The 27116-nt window shown below is 38.8% G+C and overlaps 1 protein-coding gene across 2 annotated transcripts; it reads right to left on the reverse strand.

The window, feature by feature from the left end:
• Positions 1-51: 51 nt before the first annotated feature.
• On the reverse strand, positions 52-26790 carry p2rx1 (purinergic receptor P2X, ligand-gated ion channel, 1). Of its 2 annotated transcripts, none has more exons than XM_056267389.1 (13): positions 26316-26790; positions 21399-21543; positions 19570-19641; positions 16421-16499; positions 11716-11803; positions 10837-10917; positions 7595-7736; positions 6718-6863; positions 6321-6411; positions 6171-6236; positions 5427-5522; positions 385-429; positions 52-278 (listed from the first exon to the last, which is right to left on the reverse strand). In XM_056267389.1, the coding sequence occupies exons 1-13, from the start codon at positions 26459-26461 to the stop codon at positions 273-275; spliced, it is 1203 nt and encodes a 400-aa protein (XP_056123364.1). In that variant the 5' UTR covers positions 26462-26790; the 3' UTR covers positions 52-272. The 2 variants fall into 2 exon arrangements, with proteins under 2 accessions (XP_056123364.1, XP_056123365.1); XM_056267390.1 differs by having other exon boundaries at positions 16433-16499; positions 26316-26789.
• Between the last annotated feature and the right edge of the window lie 326 nt (positions 26791-27116).

Here is a 27116-nt window from a genome sequence, read left to right on the forward strand (position 1 = left end):
GAAAAAAAAAAGTTGCCGAAAACTCTGTAAAGACATCACAAAATATTTACAGTCCTGAGCCTCTCAATATTAACACACCTAGTGGAGATGCGTCTTGAATCAAAACAGTGATTAGATATATTTTCTCAGTAGTTTGGGAAGGAAATGTCCTTTAGAAAGGAAAAGTGATGTTAGACAGTTGTCTGGCCGTCTTGCTTATGCTCCAGTGTTGAGGTGTTGTTTTGTTTTCAGTGCAGTAACGTTAGTCAGTCATCGTGGCAGCCGTCTTGACTTCACTCCTGTGCACAGCAAAGATCTGAATTACTGTGACAACAACTAAAATTGAAGTTGTTTATGAAGATATGCTATCATTCTTCAGAGATCTGCGGTTGAATGGTATGTTACCTTTGGTAGTTCTCTTTCTTTCTGTGACGGGGGCACGGCTGGCTTCTGTGGATGGAAAAATGCATATCTGAGATTATCAACCACAATGTTTTTCTTTCTGCTCTTTTTAAAGATGTCTATCAATGTAAGGAAATATCATTTGGGAATTACCCATCTTTCGAATATCTGGGTATTGTGTTAAAAGGTGTTCCACGCATTTTATTTATTATTTACAGGCCTCCAAAATACTCTCTAGCCTTTGCTGAGGACTTTACAGAACTGAGTTTGACTGTTTTGCCATTGCTGGAGATTTTAGATTTACTTATCAGTAAGGGTCTAAACATTTTATCAATTGTTATTAAGGATGTAGCACTGTCTGATCATTTCTGTATTTTCTTTGATATATTGATCTCTCCTGCCATTGAAGCTAGATCTGTGTCTGTCAAGAAGACGCTTAAATGAGAACACTAGTGTGCTATTTATGAAGGCTTTAACACCAAGCATATCTACTGACTGTTGATTTTCTCCTTGATTCTTTTAACTCAAAAGCTAAAAGTGTAATTGATGATATTATTCCTGTGAAAGTCAGGAAGAAGAAAAAAAGCACCTTGGAGCTAACTTCCACACGTAATAACCTAGAATACTGTCTAACACTTGATGGCTGCTCTGTTAAGTCTTCGTCGTCGGTTAGGAACCTTGGTGTGCTCTTTGATACCAATCTTTCATTTGAAAATCACTTGTCTAGTATCTGTAAAACCGCATTTTTCCATCTTAAAAATATATCTAAATTACGCCATATGCTCGCATTGACAAATGCGGAACAATTAGTTCATGCGTTCATGACATCAAGGCTAGATTATTGTAATGCTCTACTGGGTGGTTGCCCTGCACGCTTAATAAACAAACTACAGCTAGTTCAAAACGCAGCAGCTCGAGTTCTTACCAGAACCAGGAAGTATGACCGTATAAGCCCGGTTCTGTCAACACTGCATTGGCTCCCTATTAAACATCGTATAAATGTTAAAATATTGCTGATTACTTACAAAGCACTAAATGGTTTAGCTCCCCAGTACCTGGGCGAGCTCTTAACGCATTATAGTCCTTATTATAGTCCTCTATTGCGTTCTCGAAATTCCGGCCAGTTGATAATACCTAGAATATCAAAATCGACTGCTGGCGGTAGATCCTTTTCCAATTTAGGACCAAATCTCTGGAACAATCTTCCTAATGGGAAGCAGACACACTCTGTCAGTTCAAATCTAGACTAAAAACACATCTCTTTGGCCTAGCATACACATAACACACTATAGACTTCCTTAATTCAAAATTAGGCTGCATAGTTTAGATCAGCCGGAACCGGGAACACGTCCCGTAAATCCTGATGTACTTGGTACATCATAAGAAGGATGGCGTCTACGCTAATATTAGTCTCTCTGTTTATCCAGAGGGACCGTCTATGGTGGACCTGCGCCTGGACCCATCCCAACTCATCCTGAAGTGCCAGCCTCATCAGCCCTGTGAAGGCCTCATCGACACGACAGCCATCGGCACTGATCCTCAACAACTTGTCTCCATACCGGCGTGATTACTTCGACTTCCAACCAGATGGAAATGGATAAATACTCTAAATGTTCTGATCCAATCTGACTTGTAATGCTGCCCGAATCATACACTGTTCCTTCATTGGCCAGAGGAGAACTGGCCCCCGACTGAGTCTGGTTTCTCCCAAGGTTTTTTTCTCCATTCTGTCACCTGATGGAGTTTTGGTTCCTTGCCACTGTTGCCTTGGCTTTTGGCTTGCTTAGTTGGGGACATTTAATATTCAACAATATTATTGATCTGCCTTACTTAAGGTGGACGTATTATTTTCATGTTATCACTGTGAAGCTGCTTTGTTACAATCTGTATTGTAAAAAGCGCTATATAAATAAAGGTGACTTAACTTGACTGACTTGGAGAAACTCAACAGCAGTGCAAAATATGAAAAGACAATGCAGAAAAGCAGAGTGCATGTGGCGAAAGACAAAACTTGTAGTCCATTATAGCATCTACAAAGACAGCATCCATGCTTTCAATATGGAACTAGGCAAAGCTAGACAGACTTTCTTCTTGAATATTATAAACGGCAACCTAAACAACACACGCACTCTTTTTGCTACTGTAGAGAGACTGACAAACCCCCCAAGTCACATTCCCAGAGAAATGCTCTCAGACAGCAAGTGCAGTGAGTTTGCTTCCTCCTTCTCTGAGAAAATCAATAATATCAGAAAGGTGATCAGCTCATCCTTGAGTTGCGCTGGGGTCAGACAGATCAGACCACTCCCTGAGAAAGTAGTTATTATGTCTGATTTCGAAGAAAATGATGGCAAAATTTTGGAAGAAACCGTACAGCACCTTAAAACATCAACCTGCGCCCTTGACGCACTTTACAGGCTGGAAAACTGGGTGGGGCTTTCTGGGATAGTCCTAAAGTGTTTCAGGTCATACTTAAGAGGAAGAGGTTATTATGTAAGTATAGGAGACCATAAGTCTGAGTGGACATCCATGACTTGCGGAGTCCCTCAAGGCTCAATTCTTGCGCCACTCCTATTCAACCTGTATATGCTCCCACTGAGCCAAATAATGAGAAAGAACCAAATTGCTAGCTATGCAGACGACACACAGCTCTACTTAGCCCTATCGCCAAACGACTACAGCCCCATTGACTCCCTGTGGCAATGCATTGATGAAGTAAACAGTTGGATGTGCCAAAACTTTCTTCAGTTAAAGGTCCCCTGACATGGGGTGATTGTATTATTTTAAAATGTTTCCTGGGTTGCCCTTATAATGTTAGTATGTTTTTTAGATAAAAAATAGTCATAATTTAGAAATAAAAGGCAATTTTCCTAGCTTGATTTTAGCCTCTGATTTGAACTGAAGTTTCAAGCAATATAGGCCTACTACGTGGACGGGCAATATACTAATGTTTCGTCTTGACGAAACGGCTTATGACTTTGAAAAACGATTCATTTTATTGACTCAGAGTCGACTCTTACTTTTGAAAGACAATAACTTAATATACGGTGCACTTTCAGATTTAAAACTTTGCAGGATGTTTTCATTCACTTAGGGGCTGTTTACACCTGGCCACTTCATGCGTTTTCTGTGATCGGATAGCTATCCGATCGTGAAAAGACCAGGTGTAAATGCCCTCTGAAACGCATTCGAGACGGATTTAAATCCGATCGCTCAAACCACTTCAGGAGGTGGTCTGGGCCGCATTCCAGATGAAACTGGACAAGTGTAAATGCATCTGGTTGTTGAAACCACATATGTAAATTTTACTCCTCCCAAAAATCCTAAAAAATAAACGTGTGAGAGCGTATTATAGGCTATATGTCATGTTATAGTCAGATATGACGTCGCTACTGCAACACGCATTGCCGCAGAGGAGCAGCTGAGCATCTCTTCATCAAGCCAACGTGCAAACTATCGCAAATCAAAGTGAAAGTAAGTCGCAGACGCTTAACACACTAATCACCTTCATTAAAAGTAAAGAAACGAAATGATCTTACCAGGGCTGTTGCCGCTCTCTCTTATTGCGGTCTTTGATTTTGAAATTAGCTGATGATCAATAAAATGCAGCGCTTATCTGTTGCTTTCGGTGACGTGCACTCCATTAAATCTGCTTATAGCGCGGGAATTGAAGATCGGATTTTGCAAAAACACATTTATGTGACCAGGTGTAAATGGAATCGTTTTGATAAATCCATAGCTGCCAACTCTCACGCATTGGCCGTGAGACACCCGCATTTGATTGGTTTCACACGCTCACACGCCACACTCCCGATTTCTCACGCTGAAGTGTCAACCCGGGCGGTCAAATGCCTGGAAGATGAGTTTATCTATATATCTACCTGTTGAGCCACTCGTGATCGACTAGTTATACCGCAAATTCGTTAAAAATCTCCCGTTATCTAGAGCGAGCGTGCATGCGAGACAGAGATTGTGCTCCAAACCGCGTAGAGCGAGCGAGAGACCTTGCGCGAGCGAGAGACCTTGCGCGAGCGAGAGACCTTGCGCGAGCGAGACCCCCCCCCGTCAACAAATCTCACTCGTCTCTACCCCCCCTCCCCCCCCCCCCACGTCAACAAATCTCACGCCGAGCAAAACTCAAAAGTTGGCAGGTATGTAAATCAGATAGCTATCCGATCTGAGAAAACGCATGAAGTGGCCAGGTGTAAACAGCCCCTTAGAGCTGTTACATACTACATGATGAAAGGTCATTTTCAAAAATCCATAATAGGGGCCCTTTAATGAATGAGCACTGTGCCACTGTTCGTCCGACTGTTTGTACTGTATTTTATTTTATTTTTTATTCTAAACTGTTTTAATTATTCTTATTTCTTTTGATTATTTAAATTTCTTCTATGTTTTGAATTACCATTATGTATGAAATGTGCTATATAAATAAACTTGCCTTGCCTTGCCTTTCTCAGAGAGCTGCTAGAGTGGGAGTCCTGCTGGTTAAGAAGTGCCCTCGCTTTCTTTTCTCAATAAGAGACAAGTTTGGTCAATTTGCAGCGTTGCTACGGTAACTATCCCTGCAGAGATATCTACAGGAAGCCGTGGTGCTGCATAGACTTGAATGCAATAGTTTCCCTTACTGCCCACGTGCATACGGATCAAAAGTAAGATATTTGCTGACGCATGTGTTGTTATAGGACGTATTTTCCTCTCTCACACACACTCCATCAGTTCAAGTGAGGCGTGCTTTGTATACCATATGAGGGCATTTGAATTATGCATATCCTGGATGTTTTCTTAATGATACTACAGGAATTTTGCTTGATGTAAATGTTTGGAAACAGCACTGCATCTGCAACCGCTCAAGTAACAATTTTCTTGCATGTCATCTAACTATGTATCTCTGCTGCCATCTAGTCTAGGCTATGGGTAGTGAACTAGCATAAATAACTAGCAACTACTGTATCTATTCTAGGCTATCCATGAAAAGCATTAAGTTACACACCAGCACTCACAAAGGCAGGATACTGTTTATTCATTCAAAAGTCAACACTCACCGCTTCCTGGACTTCTGTATGCTTGAATTTCATACTTTTGTAGAAATCTCTCTTTGGAAGTAAATATAGAAGGAGCAAATCGCACACGACGGTGGCCTTAAATGAATTAGAACAAATATTAACTCACTTCAGTGAACTTATAGTTATGAAATTAACTGTATACAAGATATTTCTGTTTCAAACAATTGATGCTCTTTTGAACTTTCTTTTCATAAAAGAATCCTAAAAAAACATTTCCACAAGCAGCATAACAGTGTTCAACACTGATCATATGAAATGGTTCAGCAAATTAGAATGATTTCTGAAGGATCATGTGACACTGAAGACTGGAGTAATGATGCTGAAAATTCAGATTTACTGTCACAGAAATAAATAACATTTAAAAATATATACCAGTATATAAAAACCACAAAACAATTGTAATAATTTTTCACAATATTACTGCATTTACTGTATTTTGATGAGGATAAGAGACGACTTTTAACAATTCAAAAATTTAATTCAAAGTTATTTGACCACAGTGGACCAATCAGAATCAAGCATTTCATAGAGCTGTGCAATATAGTTCCACATAAATGCATATTTAACATGGAGAATAGAACACAAATTTTTTTTTTCATCTGGTATCTTCACCTTGATTACTTTGAACAATAGAATCCAAAAGTGGAATCTGTGGTTAAATGTAATTAAGGAAATTAAACCAGGTTTATCTATTTATGATAGTGTATTCTCTGTGAGACTCACCACTCCAAAGATTCCTACTCCTGAGCCTATGGCCGTCAGCGTTGGAATGATATCAAATTTTCCTGCCTACAAGGAAAAGTGTAAACAAAAATTGAAATGTGCATGTGCCGTAATTTCTTTGTATATGATCCATAAGAAAATTATCCTTACCCGTCCATGAACAATGATGTCTATCCGTACACCAAACACCTTCATTAGTGTTCTCTTCTCCACTTTATTCTCCATATAATATTTAGCAAATCTGAAAGAGTCAGTAGCACATAATAGTTCAAGTGAATCCAGAAGATATTAATTAATTATTTTGGAGATCTCATTGAAGGTCACAGGCTTATGAACAGTACAGTACAGCACAGCAGGTTTGACCTTTTCTCAGTTTAGCTGTAATTTTATGTAATGCTGTAATGATTATTGGTAAATAATCTGTGATTGTGCAGTGAAAATTCTAAAATATTTCATTATATAACCGTGTTTGTCTCTTTACCAGTTCTGCTTCCAAAAAGTTTGTTTTCACAAGGTGATTAAAAAGGGAATAAACTTTCTTACCCACCTAAAATTGTATCCCAATGATGGTTTCTCCACTTTTTCATTTTTCCCTGTTCCATAAAGACCATAGAATTCATACTTTGGTTTGCAATGTCTGATACTTAGGTCCAGATTGCAGTCCCAGTCAATGAGGACGCCTATAGCACCACCCTAAAACATCACAAATACCATGAGGATTATTATCTTCATCAGTCTTCTCGAGTCACTACAACAATAATACTCTTGTAAACCTTTAATAAATAATGTCATAGTAAAAATGTAATATTGGATGTGTTGAAATAGATGTATTTGCAGCAGGAGGAAATTAGCATTTTTAAGCCATAGGTTCCTTGGGAATTTCCTACGTTTTTAAAATTTTTATTATTTTTATGGAAGCTTGTTTTCACCTCTGAAAAAAAGACATTTTAAAATAAGAATTTAAAGTCAATTATAAGATTTAAAGTCACAATTAGGAGATATGATGTAACAGTGAGTTAAGTCACGACTGTAAGAAATAGTCGCAATTATGAGAAATATAGTTGCAATTGCAAGATGTTATTTAAATACGTAAAGCTGTAAACAATGCATCACATAAAATCACAATTATAGAACAAAATATGAAGGTCTCTTCAAGTTTTGTTGAGCACAGACCTTAAAGCCAATTCCAACTGCACTGAAAGACGCCGACCAACGACAACAGCACTTTGTCAGGTTTTGTCAGATCTGTGTATTATTAATAATGTCGGCGTTGTTTTCGCTGATTGAACATTTTCATGTACTGTAATCTGGTGATTGTCCTTGTTAGACGTCAGTGCAGTGTGAATTGGCTTTTATTTTACTCATAAAGAAAAAAAATTGCTGTGTGTGTGTATTTAAAATCATCAGTGACAAAAAAAACCTACCACACGAGCTATGTCAGAGAAATTGAGCCCGGAACGCTCAACAATGTCTCCCAATCTGAAGATAGGACACAGTGGATCAGTCTTGGGGTGATACAAACAGCTATTGATGTAATTCTGGTCCACACTCTCCACCAAGTTACTCCTAGAGAAAGAAAAACGTATGAGGAGAACGTTCATCTAGTAGACAAAATTTAATTTTAACCCTAGCCTTCAATAATGTGTTAAGTAACATATTGATTTACAGTTGTGGTAAGAATTATTGGCACCCCTGGTAAATATGATCAAAGATGGCTATAAAAATAAATCTGCATTGTTTTCCCCTTTTTATCGTTTTTTTTTATGTTTTGCAAAAATCTAACCTTTCATTGAAGTAAAAGAATTGAAAGTGGGAAAATCACATAATGAATTAAATCCTTCAGCTAAAAAATAGGCCCACAACATTAAAGATCCAGCTGTATATTTAACTGTGGGCATGGGGTACTTTTTATCCCTGTTTGCACCAAACACATCTGGGGCCTATATGAAGGTAGCTGAACAAACTCAGAGTTACAGGATTAGTTTTGAGTTGACAAAACCAAACCGATGCAATCAGGCTTTATTGGTCCCATTACGCAGCTCATCAACTTTCTCTGTCAACTCAGGCTTTGATCTTAAGCTATGATTACTCCACGAGCGCGTGCACATACCAAAGTGACGTTGGCACCGAACAACCAATCGCGTTCGATATGGATAGAGCGAGAGCGATATTTTCTTTCCGCGAAGGAGCAATAGATAATCATTCAGAATTACGATGAATTTAAATATGTATTACAAGCTCGAAACAATACGGTCTCTGCTGCCAAAGCAAGAGAAGACTGTTGGAGAAAGATTGCTGATTGTGTTAATGTGTAAGCTAAATAAATACGTTCTTTATTCATGTAAAATGATGTGTGTATATATAGGCTATGAATGTATGTGTGTGTGTGAAATATAGCCTATATTTTTATAATATATATAAAAAATGTGCATGTATATACTAATAAAGATTAATATTCATTGATTTTTAGATGCAACTCCAAACGTTCTTGGCAGCTGATAAAGACAAAATATAAAAATATAATTCAAAGTAGCCTAAGTATTTACACACAACCTTTTATTATTTTTTATTAACACTTGTTTGAGGCAAACCGAAAAAAGAGTGAAATTCAGAAAACCAGTGGAGGGCCACTCCTCCAGAATACACTGAGTTGGCTCTGATAGGAATAAGGGACGGCCGATTATGGATGGGATTACAGGTGCTGTACAATCTGACCCTGGTGCCGGCTCCTCTAAGCAAGTAACACTGGGTACGTGTGCGATACATTACTATTTTAAGTTTTAAATATGGCTGACTGTAAGTCTCTGCAGTCGAGGGAAATGCAGTGTCCCTGTTGAAGCCAGCACACACACACAGTCTCCCACACAGAGGTCAGTATGCAGCAGACAGAACACCAGAAACATATTGGCTTACTTTTATTTATCAGGGAGGAGGAAATGATGAAGACACTCTGTCTGTGTTCTGGGACAGTTGCTGAGGTGAATGCACTGGGCTTTTTATTAAGGCAAACATTTGAATGTGTGGCATAAAACAGGGACTGGCCCAAGTTACACATCTCTTTTATTGTAGGATTTTTCACAACCTGTCCCAGAAACTGAAGCCTCTACCTCAACAGGCTTCAAAAGAAATGTGAACAAGGTACGGATTTAAAACCCTTGACATATATTACAGGTGTTTGTCAAGGAACTTTTTGTGAGTTGATTAGCCTCCCAAAAACTTGTAATGATCATGTTTGTGGTGGAATTATGTTTCAGGTGGAAACAGACTCAGTCAGGGCCCTTTACAAAAGGAGCCTATGGAGCTAGACTGCACACTAAAGGAGCCTATAGAGCTAGACTGCACACTAAAGGAGCCTATGGAGCTAGACTGCACACTAAAGGAGCCTATAGAGCTAGACTGCACACTAAAGGAGCCTATGGAGCTAGACTGCACACTAAAGGAGCCTATGGAGCTAGACTGCACACTAAAGGAGCCTATAGAGCTAGACTGCACACTAAAGGAGCCTATAGAGCTAGACTGCACACTAAAGGAGCATATAGAGCTAGACTGCACACTAAAGGAGCCTATAGAGCTAGACTGCACACTAAAGGAGCCTATGGAGCTAGACTGCACACTAAAGGAGCCTATAGAGCTAGACTGCACACTAAAGGAGCCTATGGAGCTAGACTGCACACTAAAGGAGCTTGACTGTGAGCTGAGGCTCCACATTTAAAAAATAAATGCAACAGCTAGATTAAACTGATCTCAGCATGTGAACTTATTTAACCAAGTAACACTTTAGCATGAATATTTATTAATGCAACTTTCTATTGCTTTCTTCCCCCTATTTTATTTTAGGCTCTCTGACCCCAAGACTCAACTAATCTTTGCAATTCTCCATATGTCATCTTTGGAGAGTCACTTTCTATTTTGTGAAGCTCAACAATCTTTTGCTGCACATCAGAACTGTATTCTTTGGTTTTACGCATTGTGATGGATGATTAAGGGAATCTGGCCATTGTGTTTCCTCATAATTATACTCCTGTTGTGAAACAAGAAGTCATAGCAAATTTCTTGTTTAGGAGAAAAACATTTATTTCATAATGTGACTACCCCCTCATTTTGTTTAATACATATTTTCCTTTTTTTCAACAAAAGTTCATTTGATAAATGCAGGCTTCCAACAGTACCTCCATCGATCCCCCTGTTGAACGAATATAACTAGAATCAATTTTTAATGCGCATGTGAACGCCATCCGGTCACAGGTTCGCGTTTAAAGTCTGTTTAGAGAGAACGCCGTCGTCTTAGTGGCCCCTAATGTAATAACAAATGATAATTTTGCTGGAAGTGAATCAATCAAAACCAACTTTAGCTGGAAATAACATTATTCAAAAATCGCTATAAAGCCAAAACAATCTCTGTTACCGTAAATTGTATGTTCATCTCTGTAAAGCTGCTATGAAACAATCTCCTTTAAAAGCGCTATATAAATGAAGATGACTTGACTTGACTTGAAGACACCTGGTTTATAGGAAAGGCACTTTTAAAATAGTCTTTTCTAAGTTAAAATTTTCCTTTTGCTTTCATATGAGATTTCAAAAACGCTTTATATGCTTTGAATTGATGTTTAGGAGTTGCCATTATACCACAAGGAACAACAAACAAATTGGAAAAGAAAGCATTTACCTTACTACATTAAACTGGCGAAAAGTAATGGAGTTTTTGATGAACAGTGTGTAGTTTTCTGCTGTCTGCAGGATTGGAGGGCTACATGAGGGACAAAACAAAGTTAAATGGATCAGACTGTGGGCTGATTCAAAACCATTTTAAATACAATTTGTCACATGCTCCACGTATTAACAAACATACATTTATGTTTAAGGCAACTGTCACATGTGGTTTGATTCACCTGTTCCCAAGATTTCTACATAGACATGAAGTTCAAGCTATTCAGAAATGGTGAGTGTTTGCTGTTTAATACACAGTAACAAAATTCATTATAGTCAAACTATAATACATTGCTGGTATAATGCAACGCTGCTAACAAAAAAATGAACATGCAGTAGACGAGTACAAGCAAGAGTTTGTTGTTAGTCGTCAGCAGCACACACTCAAAACCAATGTTACTCACAGCAGAAACAACGCAACCTTGATGTACGTCTCTCCAGCACTGGAAAGCTTTTCTAATATTAACACGGGTCCTAAAGCTCTTGCCTGATCACAACTTTTTCCAGATATTCCTCTGAACTTTCCTCTTTTGTTGATGTCAAAATTTGACAATGTCAGAAATCTTCAAATCTCCCTCTTACTCACTCTCTCTTCTCCCCCATCATGAGTGTATATGCCCCCTACTGCTGATTGGCTACAAGTTGTGGTGCTCTGTCCAATCCTTTTTTTTCTTTTCTTTTTCTTTCCAGAAATCGATTACTGCACCGTTAAGAAAAATAACTGAAGTCCTGAAGTTCTGTCAAAGTCGTGCCACAATGATTCTTACAAGTTACTGTTTGACACCCCAATGTGATTGAACATATTAATCAACAATAATAATAAAATAAGCAGCCATACTCTGGTATTTGACGGTCGTCTTCAACAGGACACCAGGAGTAGATCTCACAAGTACTGGTGTTGGTGTTACACTTGCCCGTCATGTGCCCTGAGAGAGAACATAATGTGTAAGGGAAGTAGGAGTATAAGTGGTTTGGAGTGGATCAGAACAGACTGAAACAAAAGCTTGATCAAAACATAATCACGAGGGATGATCATTGGATCCAAAAGTCTGACTTCCCTTGTGAAAATGCTTTGATATATATTTTTCTAATTTGGATGTATGGATGGATTCAATTAGAAAAATACTTCTCTTTGGAGCACATGATTATGTTTTGATCAAGCTCTTGTTTCAGTCTGTTCTGATCCACTCCAAACCTCTTATAGTTGTAATATTTTTTTTTTAAATCATAACGATTCCATCAGTCTAGCTATTTAGGAATGCTTTCATCAGATTGCAGTTGGTCATATCACATGTTTGTAATTTCAGTCAGACTCTTTTTACATTGCCAGGAACATTTACATTCAAACACTGAACTTGCTTTGGTGGTAGCATGGCATTGACAAACCTTGTGTCAAGGATTAAATACACATAACATCAAATACACAAAGACATAATTATACAATTAGCATGAAATAAAATGCAGTCCACAGCATGGCATAAACAAGACAGTTGTGTTTTCACAGAAAACGACAGTGAATTCTTTCCTAAGTTCACAGAGTCAGTATGTAACAGGATTAGTAGCACGTGTTGTATTAAAGTTTGTTGGAAGTTTGTGCCAGTCATACATGACTGAAAGTCAGGAAACTATGATGTGAAACGTACTCGGTTACTAATGTAACCTCGGTTCTCTCTAGATGAGGGAACGAGTGTTGTGTAAACTAGCTTACGCTACGGGAAAATCTATTTTCTCGAGAATACTGAAGCCAAAAAATTATCCTTAATTTTGCATTAATTTAAAACGGATTGCTGCACAGAGCAGACCTAGGCGAGGCAGCTCGCATGCCTATTGGTTGCTCTGCGGCAACCTATCGTGGACTGTACGTGACGTAAGCACCAATGAGGGCGCGGGCGCCCGCGCGCGTCACGTCCCGCCAGAAAGGTCGTGGCTTATAAGTTATGTCTATATAAGCAGAGTCCAGATAGGGTGTTCTTTGGTTTTTCATACTGAAGCGAAACCAGAACGCAGCATAAGCACAGCAGGGTTACGCAACACTCGTTCCTTCATCTAGAGAGAACCGAGGTTACGTCAGTAACCGAGTACGTTCTCTTACGAGAGTACTCTCGTGTTACGTAAGCTAGCTTACGCTACGGGAACCCAATGTAAAGCGCCGTGCGTGCTAAGGTCGTCCACACATGGCCCCCATGTGCCCAGGTTACACATGATAGTGGGTAATGTCTAGGCCAACGAGGCGTGGGCCTAATAAATATAACATAGCCATATGTATGTTTTACTGGAATGGGTGCTTAGCACAGTATAACAGTCAGGATGGACTGAAAAGACTTTTTAGACTGAAAACAGCTTAGCCTGTAGGGCAGGATCTTCCAGGTTGTAAAACCTTAAACATTTAGACGGAGAAGCCCAGCCTGCCGCCATACAAATATCCTGGAGTGAAACCACACTGGACCAGGCCCATGAAGAGGCCATGCCTATAGTGGAATGGGCCCTAACGCCTAAAGGGCATCGAAGGCCCTTAGACTTATAAGCCAGAGCGAAAGCGTCAACTATCCATCTGGAAAGGCTCTGTTTCGAGGTGGCTAGCCCTTTAGTGCGGCCGCCAAACGAAGCAAAAAGCTGTTCTGGCTGCCTGAAAGCAGCCGAACACTCGATGTATATTCTTAGCGCCCTGACCGGGCAAAGAAGATTTACGCCCGTTCTCACCATCAGATCCTGGGAGGGCTGACAGTGAAATGACTTGCGCTCTGAACGGAGTGGTGAGCACTTTGGGGACATAGCCGTGTCTTGGTTTGAGAATGACTTTAGAGTCATTAGGCCAAAACTCAATGCACGTAGCGCTCACATCGCTCACGCTTGACTGAAGCGAGAGCCATGAGAAAAACGGTTTTGAGCAAGAGACACCGCAGATTCACAGACTGCAGTGGTTCGAAGGGGTCGCTTTTCATAGCGTCTAGGACCGTGGAACCATAGGGGGTCCCAGACCGGAACCATAGGGGGTCGAGGAGGGTTTAGCCTCCTAGCCTCTCTAAGGAAGCGGACGATGAGATCCTCCCAATGACTGGCCATGCAAGGGTCCCAGACCGGAACCATAGGGGGTCGAGGAGGGTTTAGCCTCCTAGCCCCTCTAAGGAAGCGGACGATGAGATCCTCCCAATGACTGGCCATGCAAGGGTTTTGTAAACGCTGCTATGGCTGCAACATACACTTTGAGCCGTGAATGAGTGTGTGTCACTGAGCGGTGCTTATGTGTAGGGGTGGGCACTGGGAAGTGGGCACCGCTCCTACATTCATAACACCTTCGGCGTGAGCCGGACAAACAGACATAATGCTCTTTTTGAGATTTATCTGGGTAGCCGTGAAAACGGCTTTTGGATGTGAAATACACTTCTCCAGCCGCCTCTGTTGAGGAAGCTGAGAGAGCGATGTGCATTGTCTTTGATGGCGGTCCGGCCGCGGCGGGACTCAACCATCTTCGTCTTCTCTGGACGGTCAGAAAGACTTGGGACCCCGGGGGTGAGGCGGCCCGTGGTAACTGGAAGAGCACTAACGCTGCTGAGAGTCCCCAGGGCGACAGCGCTGTGAAGCTGGTGGCAGAGGCGGTGGTGGCGCTGAGTTCCGGACCGGTTAGGCGGCTGCTGCTTCGAGCGCCCTGTCGCGGAACTGGAGCGTCTCGGGATAAAATGCCGCATGGCTTGCGACGTTTTCTGAACTTCAGAGAAACGCTCAGTGAAGCCTTTCACCACCGGGCCGAAGAAACCGGATGGAGACACGGGCGCGTCGAGGAAGGTAGCTCTGTCGGACTCCTTGATGTCAGACAGAGTCAACCATAAGTGTCTCTAGGTGACAGTGGGAGACGCCATGTTCCTCCCGATACCCTGAGCAGCGGACTTGGTGGCTCGCAGAGCTAAGTCCGTGGCGCTTCTGAGATCTGTAAAGTTCTCAGGATTCGTCCATAACGCGGAGAAGGTTGGCCTGGTAAATTTGAAGCACCGCCACCGAGTGAAGCGCTGAGGCGGCCTGACCGGCGGCGGTATAGGCGTGACCGTTGAGAGCCGAAGTAGTCCTGCAGGCTTTCGATGGTACAGATGGCTTGGACTGCCATCCAGCGGAGGCCGGGCATAAGTGATTGGCCACCGCTTCCTTGACCAGAGGAATGGAGAGGTAGCCTTTTTCCTTCGCGCCATCCACAACGGAGAGCGTCGAAGAGACCGTCGACCGCAGCCTGGCAGAAAATGGCTCCTTCCAGCTCTCCGGGGTTATTTGCGAACGGCGGTTCTTACCGTGCGGTCCTGACGACAGTAGCGGAGGAGAGGGGTCCGCGGTGAAAGAGACTAATCGAGCCTGCAGGGTTCATGTCGCATTCCGGGCAGCCGCCCCTGGAAAGCGCGAGGTCCGCATGGTTAAGTCCCAGGCAGGAAACGCACAAGTTGCCGCAGAGCAACCAATAGGCGTGCGAGCTGCCTCGCCTAGGTCTGCTTTGTGCAGCAATGCACTTTAAATTAATGCAAAATTAAGGATAATTTTTTGGCTTCAGTATTCTCGAGAAAGGGGATTTTCCCGTAGCGTAAGTTAGCTTACGCAACACGAGAGTACTCTCGTAAGAGAACTATGCAATGTGAGATTATTCTGTTTACTTATGCCTGTATGTCTGCTATGCTGCATGTGAAACTTTGTCAATATTTGAGTATTTGTGACCCACATAGAGCTCAGGATATCGGTCAATAATGTGGGTTTGATTGCATTTCTTTTTTAAATCAGCTTTATGCCAATCATTATGATATATATATAAATCATTTAGCATGAGTTATATATATATATATATATATATATATATATATATATATATATATATATATATATATATAAATCATTTAGCATGAGTTTAATTTATTTATGTTTGGGTAGCAGTGGGATAATTTAGCATAGCTCCTGTTGTAAATGATAAGGTAGAATTTGGCTACTGAGAATGTTTGAAATGTGGAACCTGAATTCCTTTAATTCTATTTGCTTTGTATCTCAAACATGTTGTTGCTGCTAGTACTATTAAATTACACTTGGCAATTGAACTGAATCTGGATTAGAGCCCTGTGGAACTCTGGGAATTACAGACATCAGATCAAAGATGTTGGATCCATCTTAAATCCATCAAAGATGTGGAAAGCTAAGGAAAAAACATCAGAGCAAGAGAGCAAAGCATGTTAGTCATGAATGTTAGTGACTTACGGAGACGACGGCATGGCTGATGTGGAGTTAGAAGAGCGAAAGTTCATTAGGCCCCCAGCAATTCTGAGTGGAACTGAAACCAAATGCTTACGTGCAAGTGCACCAATTTTCTTACCCCATGATTTATTTGAATTTTGTGGGACATATCTTAGACCGCTGGTAGACTGATTTAGTTGCCAGTCAAGGTCAAAGGGATTATAGAATGGTCATGAGAAGACACTCAATAGCTGAGTTTCTCTGCCCCCCGGCTGCTGTTAGTGATGGGAAGTTAGTCTGCTGTGCTGGTGCCTTCTGTCGGGACAATGAAATGGATAGAACTTTACCATTTCCCGTACGTTTGTATTTGCCCTCATCACAGTCTGTGTCCGAGGTGCACTTGTTCTTGTTCTTCCCATCTGGCAGCTGAAACACACAAGATGGGAACTGCACTTTAATGTCTATTAGTGTTTAATTAAGCCCGATAATTTGCTTGCTTGAAAATATACAAATGTGAGATCCAAATGAGACAGGATGCACAGAAGGGGCAGAATAACAACAAAACCTAATCATTTGTTTAAGCAAAGCTTTGCAGGTAGGGCAATAAAGTCAAATAGAGATTCAAGTGAAAGACAAATATGACTGAGGTAAACCGAGAGCATGAATATGAATGAATAGATGGTAGACAGGATGTCCATGTATGAAAATAACTTAGATGGAAAGTAACAGATCAGATTGTGGTTGCCAAGTTCAGCAGGTAAAACTGCAGGGGTTGGACACTTCCAATGCAACAAAATACACATTCTAGTAATAAGAGAAGCAAAAGCAATAACCTCTGCTTTCTGTCTCGTGATGGATGACGAGTGAGACACACCAAAAATGGCGACTAGAGGGCATGGAGAAAAAGAAGCCCAATATGAGGCCAGTTTTGGGCAGCTAAAAAATGTATGGGTGTGATCGGCGGGAGAAAAGGAGCATCTGTTACAGTAGTCCCCTGTTTCTGGAAACAATTTATGAAGTTTAGCTTTGGTAAGATGAATTCGATGAAAGACTTAGCTGAATAAGACTCAGCCGAGCACATATAGAAGTAGAATTAACTTTAGCAAGGGTCTCAGACCATAGCTCTTCCGATAACTTGATTCGCAGCTCATTTTCCCAAGTCATCTTGAGGCAGGAGAGAGAGGACGTACTAGATGAAAGTAACATGGTGTAGACAGAGGATATACGACTACCACCTGTAGGGGCTGACAATAAGTTCTCAACCAGAGATTTTTCTGGTAATTGAGGGAAACTAGGGAAGTTCGTCTTAAAGGGATACTCCACTTTTTTTGGAAATAGGCTCATTTTACAACTCCCCCAGAGTTAAACTGTTGAGTTTTACCGGTTTTGAATCCATTCAGCCGATCTCCGGTTCTGGCGGTACCACTTTTAGCATAGCTTAGCATACATCATTGAAGTGGACAAGACCATTAGCATTTCTCAAAAAAAAATGACCAAAGAGTTTCTATATTTTTCCTATTTAAAACTTGACTCTTCTGTAGTTACATCGTGCACTAAGACCGACGGAAAATGTAAAGTTGCGATTTTCTAGGCTGATATGGCTAGGAACTATACTCTCATTCCTGCGTAATAATCAAGAAACTTTACTGCCGTACCATGAGTGCAGCAGGTGTAATGATATGACGCAGAGCCTGAAAATAGGCTCCCTGTGCAAGCAGGTTGTCACGTTAGTTATGTTGACGGAAGGTAGCCTATTTTCAGGCTCTGCGTCATATCATTACACCTGCTGCACTCATGGTACGGCAGTAAAGTTTCTTGATTACTACGCAGGAATGAGAGTATAGTTCCTAGCCATATCAGCCTAGAAAATTCGCAACTTTACATTTTCCGTCGGTCTTAGTGCACGATGTAACTACAGAAGAGTCAAGTTTTAAATATGAAAAATATCGGAACTCTTTGGTCATTTTTTTTTTTGAGAAATGCTAATGGTCTTGCCCACTTCAATGATGTATGCTAAGCTATGCTAAAAGTGGTACCGCCAGAACCGGAGATCGGCTGAATGGATTCAAAAACGGTAAAACTCAACAGTTTAACTCTGGGGGAGTTGTAAAATGAGCCTATATTTCCAAAAAAAGTGGAGTATCCCTTTAACAAAACCGCGGAGTTGAAAATACCTGAATAAGCCTGTAGTATGCAGGTTAAATTTGGACATAAGATTGGTGAATGAAGCAAAAGAATTATCAATAAAAAGATCTGAAAAACAGGCCATCCCCTTATCTTTCCATCTTTTAAAAGTGTGATCAATAGCTGGTGGTAAAAACAAGTGATTGTTGCAAATAGGACTTAAGATAGTGACTTGTCGAAATTGTTTCCAGATTTTTAAAGTTGATAGCACAATAGGATTTCTAGTATAATTAGAGGGATGCAGAGACAAAGGAGCAAAGACAAGTGCAGGAAGAGAAGAAGAAAGACAAGTAGCAGCTTCTAGAGTACACCAGTTGACCTCCGGCGCATTACACCACAAGAAAATCTTAGAAATGATGGCGGACCAGTGATAAAAAAGAAAATTTGGCAGAGCTAGTCTAGACCTCCATCACGTTTATGTCGTTGCAGGATAGTTTTATTCACTTCAGGAATTTTACCAGCCCAAATAAATGAGGAGATGGTTTTATCTAGATATTTAAAAAAAGATTTAGGTAGAAAAAGAGGGAGAGACTGGAAGTGAAATAAAAGTCGCGGTAAAACATTCATTTTAATGGTCTCCACTCTCCCAACAAGAGAAAGGGGTAGGCTGCCCCATTGTTTTAAGTCTAGTTTGTCCTACATTATTTTAAATATATCTAGTAGTCAGTGACAGAGTGCAAGCATATCCGTCTAAAATAATTCTGTATTTTCAGCTTCAGAATCATCAATATTTTTATTCTGGTGTCACCATTGTCCTGTGCATTGGGTTTCCAGCACCAAGTCCTAGCTTATTCATTCACACCCACAATGTAAAATCAAATTTAGCATTTTAATCAACAGAATTTTTTTTAACCTTTTATCATGTCTTGGAGTATCACAATAATATCGTATCGTGAGTTCAGTATCAGGATATGTACAGACGTTTTATACATTTTAATGAGCAATGCAATAAATCTACTGAAAAATTTCAGCATAAAAAAAAACAGAACGGAATGACCAAATGTGCAAGTTGGCATGAGTGCGTTTCAAAAGCAATAACTTCAGTGTTTTCAACTGTATTTCAGGTGATGCTAAAACGTTGGACACACTGCATTACAAATGGATTTTATATGGAAAATGATTCTGTTCTCTTAAAAACAACAATTCCATATTGTGTGGGAAAATTTCCATTTGCATGCTGCATGACATCTGTGGTCAGGAAATTTGTCAAATAGAGATATTAATCTGAGATAAAAAAACAAACATACCACAAGAACCACAATAATGAAAGACAACAGAGATGACAAAAGGAGAGAACTATGTCTTTACTTACCTCAGGACATGTGTCCTGTTTCTGTCCCACAGTGGAAATGTAGTTGGTCATCACAACAAAAGACGAATCGCCCTAGAAAATAGAACAGAAATGACTCGAAGGAATGCAATTTAAATCCCTAAGCTCAAACCAGCATACAGAACAGAGCCAGAGTGCCTCTGGTGATGCAGTAGAGTGTTTGAAGCTGACTGTGCATACATGACATCATGCTACTGTTTTTGACACCCCTGCGTGACATGATGTATGTCCTATTTTGAAACCAAAAACTAAACCCAAAACAAACTGAAAAAAAAAAAAAAAAACCTGTACATTGGTTCAGTATTAAAAGCTTGTTTACACTTTTTGTGTAAATAGACAAGGCTATATTTTCAGCTCACATCAGTGTCAGAGAGGCAGGTGCATTTGTCTGGGGCTGAATGTAATGTTTAACCTCAGCCTCAAATAGCCAAAGTGTCGATCCATCTCTCAGGTCTCTGCTCTGCTTGCACTTTTAGCGTATAGTGTAACTACAGCAACTTTTAATCAAAATCAACAGTGCCTTCCTCTTTTACGCATACATGTGTCAGGTTTTCTGAGTTCAAATGGTCAAATTTGTTTATTTGAGTAGTGACAATTGTTCTGGATCTTAGAATGTAGTACACATATAGAATATAGTAAATATATAATACATTTTGGGTTGAAACAGTAAATAATTTATGAATGTTAAGTAATGAAATATCATCACAATTTTAGATGACTGTTTTCTATTTGAACATATTTTAATAATTAATTGATTCCTGTGATAAAATTGTGCAGTATCGTGTGTGTGTGTGTGTGTGTGTGTGTGATGGCAAAGCTGAATTTTCAGCAATCATTACTCCAGTCTTCAGTGTCACATGATCATTCAGAAGATCAATCAATTTAAAGGGATAGTTCACCCAAAAATAAAAAACGAATTCTGTCATCATTTACTCACTCTCAAGTTGTTCCAAACCTGTATGAATTTCTTTCTGCTGCTAAACACAAAATAATATATTTTGAAGTCGGTAACCAAACAGTTGATGGTCCCCATTGACTTCCATAGTATTTTTCAATGGGGACCATCAACTGTTTAGTTACTCATATTCTTCAAAATATTTCCTTTTGTGTTCAGCAGAAGAAAGAATCTCATACACATTTGGAACAACTTGGAGGCGAGTAAATGATGGCAGAATTTTAATGTACACATAAAGGATGATATTTGTTATCGCAATGGACAATTTGATGTTTACTTTTTTTGGACATGATATTATCTGACTATCAAGAAGCTCCTGGAGCCACTCCTTTAATTGCTAAGTGATGACGTGTTTACTTTTATGTCAACAGTTGGTCTGTTTCTTATTGCCCTGGGTGATTTCTGCGAAATAACGAAACATTCTGAAAACGCTGCAGGCTGTTGGCATAAAGTAAATAATTACAGGCATTTACAGTTATTTGTTAAACTAAAATCTCTTTATGATCAACTACGGTGTCATATTCTTCAATGTGTTTCTCTGTGTTTCCCTTCTAAGCATATTGAGTCACAAATGAGATGTTTACTTGCCTTGACAATGTTAGCACTTTGAGTGAGAAGAACCTGAAGCAGTGTGACTGCAAATGTCAATAAGAGTACTTTTATCTATGATTTGGCCCAATCCACACCAATAATGACACTTTGCTGGACGGGCAATTACCCAGTGAGTTACCTATCTGCATTCAAATGCATGTATTGATAAAAACTAAAAATATATATACCTAAGTATATAAATCAAGGCCCTCTGAACTTTTCAAACAATGAGGTTTGAGGTCAAAAATTAAGAGGCACAACCCACCTGTTCAGGAAACACATAATCGGCTGCATCCCATATCCTCTCCACTTTACTGATATTTGTGTAGGACACACCCTTCATCTTGGTGAAGACGGAGCTTATAGCAGTGTCCACTGTCTGGTAGCCTTTCTCATACATAAACACCCACCTAATAAAAGCAACAAAAAAACAAACAAAAAATCATGAACATTACTGATCTGCCATAATCAACCTGCATTCTGAAGACTACAGATTTTATTCACAATCACAATAATTCACAATTATTCTATAAACCATACATTAGAGATATTGTATTTCAAAATGATTTATTATAGTTCATGTACTCTGAATGGCAAATTGCATTAAAATCAGTCTTTTACAAAAGATTTTTACCATTTGTCCAAAAACATGAGATTTCATGAAGCCATAAAATAATATACTTGTTACAGAATACATATGACCAAAAGATCCTATTCTTTGATAGAGGGTTACACAAAGGAGAGTATATTTGATATATTTTGTTGATTGTGGACTAATATATTCTTGTTGTTGACTATAGAAAATATTTTACATTTATTTTTTATCTTAATTAATTTGATGAAACGTTTTATTTGATTCTGATTCTGAAAAGGCATTCTTTCTTTCTTTTCATGAATTCTCACAACACACATTTTGTCAATATTGAACTTTAATTTAATTTAATTTGATCCTAATAACTTTCACTCAGAACTAGTAGTATTTTTTATTGGTTACTGATTGATAATTACAGTACAAAATATATTTATAATTGCACTATTTGATTTGGGTAAAAAGCATAGTGTATCCTTATGCACTATTAAACTTGCCCAGTAGTTGTAGGAAAACTTTTAAATGACATGAGGCTGTTGCTGTTCTATAGTTTGCGTTTAAGAATGTGTGCGTGTGTTCACACATAGTTCAGCCATCTTGTGACATAAAAGTAGGATGAAGCAATAAGATGTTGGCCTCATGCCCTAACATGACACAGAAAACGTTAATCTTCCGTTTGAAGCATGACGCTGCCTTATCGTCTGACACACCTAAAGATGGCAATGGCAATGGCATACTGCTCCAGACAGACCAAACTTGCCAAACAAATGCTACTGCGCAGTGATTATCGACTTTATCAGTTTGTTTCATTCAGATTACCTGACTACAAAGACAAACAACTTCTACATGACAGATAACAGAAGCACCCTTCACTTCATGCATGAAATCCAGCCATTGTGTTTAATGCTTTTTAGCTCCCAACAAATACTTCAGCCTGCTGTGTTTTGGACTAGAACTGCATTTGATTCATTTAGAGTGGTCTGCAGATGTTCACTGATAAACTAAAGGGAGTAACAACTTTTCATTTGTTCTATGATCACTGACATTAAAGGGATAATTCACCCCAAAAAAGGACAATTCTGTCATCATTTACTCACCCTCAAATCATACAGGTTTGGAACAACTTGAGGGTGAGTAAATGATGACAGAATTTTCATTTTTGGCTGGACTTTCCCTTTAAAGGGATAGTTAACCCAAAAATTAAAATTAGCCCAGGATTTACTCACCCTCAAGTCATACTACGTAGGTGTACTGTATATGACATTCTTCTTTCAGAATAATACAATCGGAGGTATATTAAAAAAAAAATGTCCTGACTCTTTCAAGCTTTATAATGGCAGTGAATTGCTGTTTCTGTTTTGAAGTCCATAAAAGTGTATCTGCCCATCATAAAAGTGCTCTAACATGGCTCTGCGGGGGTTAATAAAGGCCTTCTGAAGCGAAGCGATGAGTTTGTGTAAGAATAATATCCATATTTAAAAACTTTATAAACGTATAGTCACTTTGTTACAGTAAAATAAGCTAGAAATGGCTCTTTAAAGTAGCCTAATAATTGCAAATTGCCACTTTTTAAGTGAGATGTACCACCTAAAGTGGAAACAGTGAAGTATTGCTATATATCAGGCACTTTTCCAAATGAGTTATTGCTCCAAAATACAGTAGTCATTTATTTGAACACACTTATTCAACATTTATTTGGTTACTGTAAATGCAAATTGTATTGCTTAGAGCAGGGGTTTTCAAATTGTTCCGGGACAAATCTAGAGTAAAAATGTATATAATAATAGTAATAAATGAATTAAAGTGTGTGATTTAAATAATATTAGTTGTTAATCTTTTAAATAGATTAAATGAATAATAAATAAATGAATAACAATTTTGATTCATATAAATAAAATTAGATTAAAATTGCATAAATAAACAAATAAATGCACAATTCATTTAACAGTATATAGTGAGTAGAAAAAAATATAATAATGGAACATTTTAGATTTAATATAATATTTTTTTAGTATGTAAATGGTGTTTATAAAAGACAGTTAATTTTTTTAGGATGGGGGTCCCTCACATGAGGATTATATTTGGGGGTCCGTGGCATCTAAAAGATTGAAAAAACCCACATAATGTCTTTAGTGTTGCTCAGTGGACTGCACAATACAGGTTTTATTTTTATTTTTTTATTTTTTATTTCGCACAACCACAAAAAAAAAAGAAGATATTAAAATAATACATATGGATTATACAGGAGAGGTAAGAAACCCCCAAGGGCTTATAGTAAAACCTCCCCTCTGGATTGTCAATTAATACTACACCAAATTATTATAATAAATAACAACAATCATCACAATAATGAGAGACAATTAAAGACAACACATATACAGAAATTTTAACAATCACACAAGTGTTTTTTCATGCTTGACTTAAATACTGACAATGATGAGCTAGTTTTAATAAAACGAGGAATAGTATTCCAAAGTGACGGTCCTCTATATTTTAAGGAAAATTGACCAAGAGTTGGATGATAATAGGGAAGATGAACATTCATTGCTTGTCGGGTTGGATATGAATGGACATCCGAGTTAATTAAAAAATAGTTATTAAACACTTTTGGGAGGCTATGATTTTGAACCATATAATTGTACATAAAGATACATGTTTGATAGATATTTATGCTGAAAATAGATACAATATTTAATTGCTTAAACAGAGGAGCCGATGGTTCACACCGACTAGATGCTGTTGCCAATCTAACAAACTTTTTTTGGATCAAAACGATTTTTTGAAGAGAAGAAGGATAATAACTGGCCCAAACAATGTTACAGTAAGAGATGTAAGGATATAATAGACTATAATAAAGAGTTAAAAGACAGGATTGATTTACCAATGAACAAACTTTTCTAATGATGCCAAGTGACTTCATGATTTTTACACACACATAATCAATATGGTTTTTCCATGAGAGTTTTTCATCTACTAATACCCCTAAAAATGTTATTACTGTAACTTGATTGATTTCAATGTTGTTAATAAATAATTTAGCATCTTCTTTTAAATACCTTTTATTTTTATTCCTGAAAACTATATAATTAGATTTTTCTATATTTAATGAAAGTTCGTTCAACTGAAACCACTTTGCGATATAGAACATCATTAGCTTCATTCATCAAAGAATCAAAGTTTGCATGTGATATGACAACAGTAGTATCATCTGCGAATAGAATGGGCAATGCAGATTCAAACATCCAAGCTAGGTCATTTATATACATGAGAAACAGGAGTGGCCCAAGAATAGATCCCTGAGGTACACCGTCCACAACATAACTTAATTCTCTTGGAAGTACTGCCATTTATAAATACATGATATTGCTCTCTATTAATCAAGTAATCCATAAGCCAATTGATTACAACATCCTGAAACCCATAACGGTAAAGTTTGGAAATCAGAATTTCATAATCGACTGTATCGAAAGCCTTTGATAAATCTAAAAATATACCAACTGCAAACATGTTGTTATCCAGTGCTGTAGAAATCTTGTCCATGAGTTGTAACAAAGCCATATATGTTGAGTGTTGTTGTCGAAATCCATATTGATGTTTATATAGGATCTTGTTGTCATTAAGATGTTTTAACATTCTTACATATACCAGCTTTTCCAAAACTTTAGAGAAACAAGGTAAAATAGAGATCGGTCTATAATTATTTGCTAGGATCCCCTGCCTTGAATAAAGGTATAACCTTTCCAATCTTCAGATCTTTTGGGACTACCCCACTTTTTAAAGAAAGCATAACGACATGAGTTAATGGCTCACTAATTGTTAATGCCACTTTTTTTTAAAAGCTTTGCTTTAATTTCATCATGAGATGCTGCGGTGTCATTCAGGTTATTTATAATGCCAAGCACTTCTCTGGATGTCGGAGGATCAAAATTACCCATTACGGGAAAGCAACCAATGATTGGGTCGGTTGGACAACCGACCCAACCGGTTTGAATTACATCAGAGGAAATACTCAGTTTGTAAACATCTGTCAAAGTCTGTTTTTTCCCCATGAATGACTATAGCATGATATTTTACCGCTCAAATAAATGTTTGCTTTTATAAACAAGTCTTTATGCGACATTCATATAATCAGCATCACATAAGTATAGCCTATCTTTTACACAGACGCCTAATAGTTATCTAATACATACTGAGGGCCAGCTGTTAGCTCTAAGACTGGAATTGAGCTGTTGCAATGTTATAAGCCATTAAAACTAAATCAGACACAATGAAAAGCATGTGGACATACTTTTAAGCAAATCAAGCTCACAAAATAAATCTCATCTTATTCTTTTCTTCAGAAACATGTCTGTCTGTTTTGAAACAATAACAGTTTGATGGTGTACTGCTAGTCAGACCAAGCAATGCATTATCCTAAATGATACATCATGACAGCGCTTAACTGTTCAGGTCAATACAAGGCTTGAGCCGTTAGTTTGTTTGCATTCTGTACATTTTTTTTGCTGTTGTTGAAGCATGTTCTGTTTCGACAATCATGCTCGGGTTGCCTCTGCTTTTCTTTTTCATTTTTTAAGAATAAAAGAAATCTCTTACCCAATGATGTAGGATAGAACGCCCAGCTGGATGATTCGGCACACAAGTGCAACTCTTCTGTTCCTGACCAGAACCTGCCGAGGAGTTTCGTATTCAAAGAAGAAGTTTGAAAACGATCTCTGTATTATGGATTTCATTTTTCTCATTAAAAGGAAAGGGTAGAAAAATGTGATAAATCCTCCTCTCTGTGTTCTTGAGATGTCCTAGAAAACAATGTAAGATGTGTGTAGAGTGCTGATCTCTGACTTCCTTCCCCTCAGCTCTCTCTCTCTCTCTCTCTCTCTCTCTCTCTCTCTCTCTCTCTCTCTCTCTCTCTCTCTCTCTCTCTCTCTCTCTTACTCTTCTAAACTAAACACTTCTTAAAGTAAACCACCCACTTTGCGTTGTCTTCATCCCCCTCCTCGTGTGACTGCAATACAAATTCATGTACATGTGGATAAACTTCTTAAGGGTGGAGTAAGAACTCAGAGTCCAATTGCAAATAAAGGCTTAATGTCCACCACACATCTGTGACGTCCCTGAAACATCCTACTCTCTCTCTCTCTCTCTCTCTCTCTCTCTCTCTCTCTCTCTCTCTCTCTCTCTCTCTCTCTCTCTCTCTCTCTCTCTCTCTCTCTCTCTCTCTCTCTCTCTCTCTCTCTCTCTCTCTATCAGCACTCTTACCTTCAGTCACTTCCTTTTCTGAATGACTGCTAAAGATAAAACCCAGACAAAAAAAAAACATTTTATATATGTGTACACAGTACACACAGATTAATTTTAAGCATAATGAAGCATCTGGGTTCATATTGCTCTATAGTT

Source organism: Rhinichthys klamathensis, unplaced genomic scaffold (assembly GCF_029890125.1).
Source record: "Rhinichthys klamathensis goyatoka isolate OS25496 unplaced genomic scaffold, OSU_Roscu_1.1 h1tg000259l_1, whole genome shotgun sequence".
In the NCBI taxonomy this organism is placed as follows: Eukaryota; Metazoa; Chordata; class Actinopteri; order Cypriniformes; family Leuciscidae; genus Rhinichthys; species Rhinichthys klamathensis.

What these genes read in the sequence shown, in the direction of transcription:
- p2rx1 (XM_056267389.1), bottom strand. Translation starts at nt 26,461, where the DNA reads ATGAGAAAAATGAAATCCATAATACAGAGATCGTTTTCAAACTTCTTC. An exon ending in ATTATGTGTTTCCTGAACAG is followed by an intron (nt 19,642 to 21,398) that starts GTGGGTTGTGCC and finishes TCTATTTTCTAG; the next exon opens with GGCGATTCGTCTTTTGTTGT. An exon ending in TCATTGGGATACAATTTTAG is followed by an intron (nt 6,412 to 6,717) that starts GTGGGTAAGAAA and finishes TGACTCTTTCAG; the next exon opens with ATTTGCTAAATATTATATGG.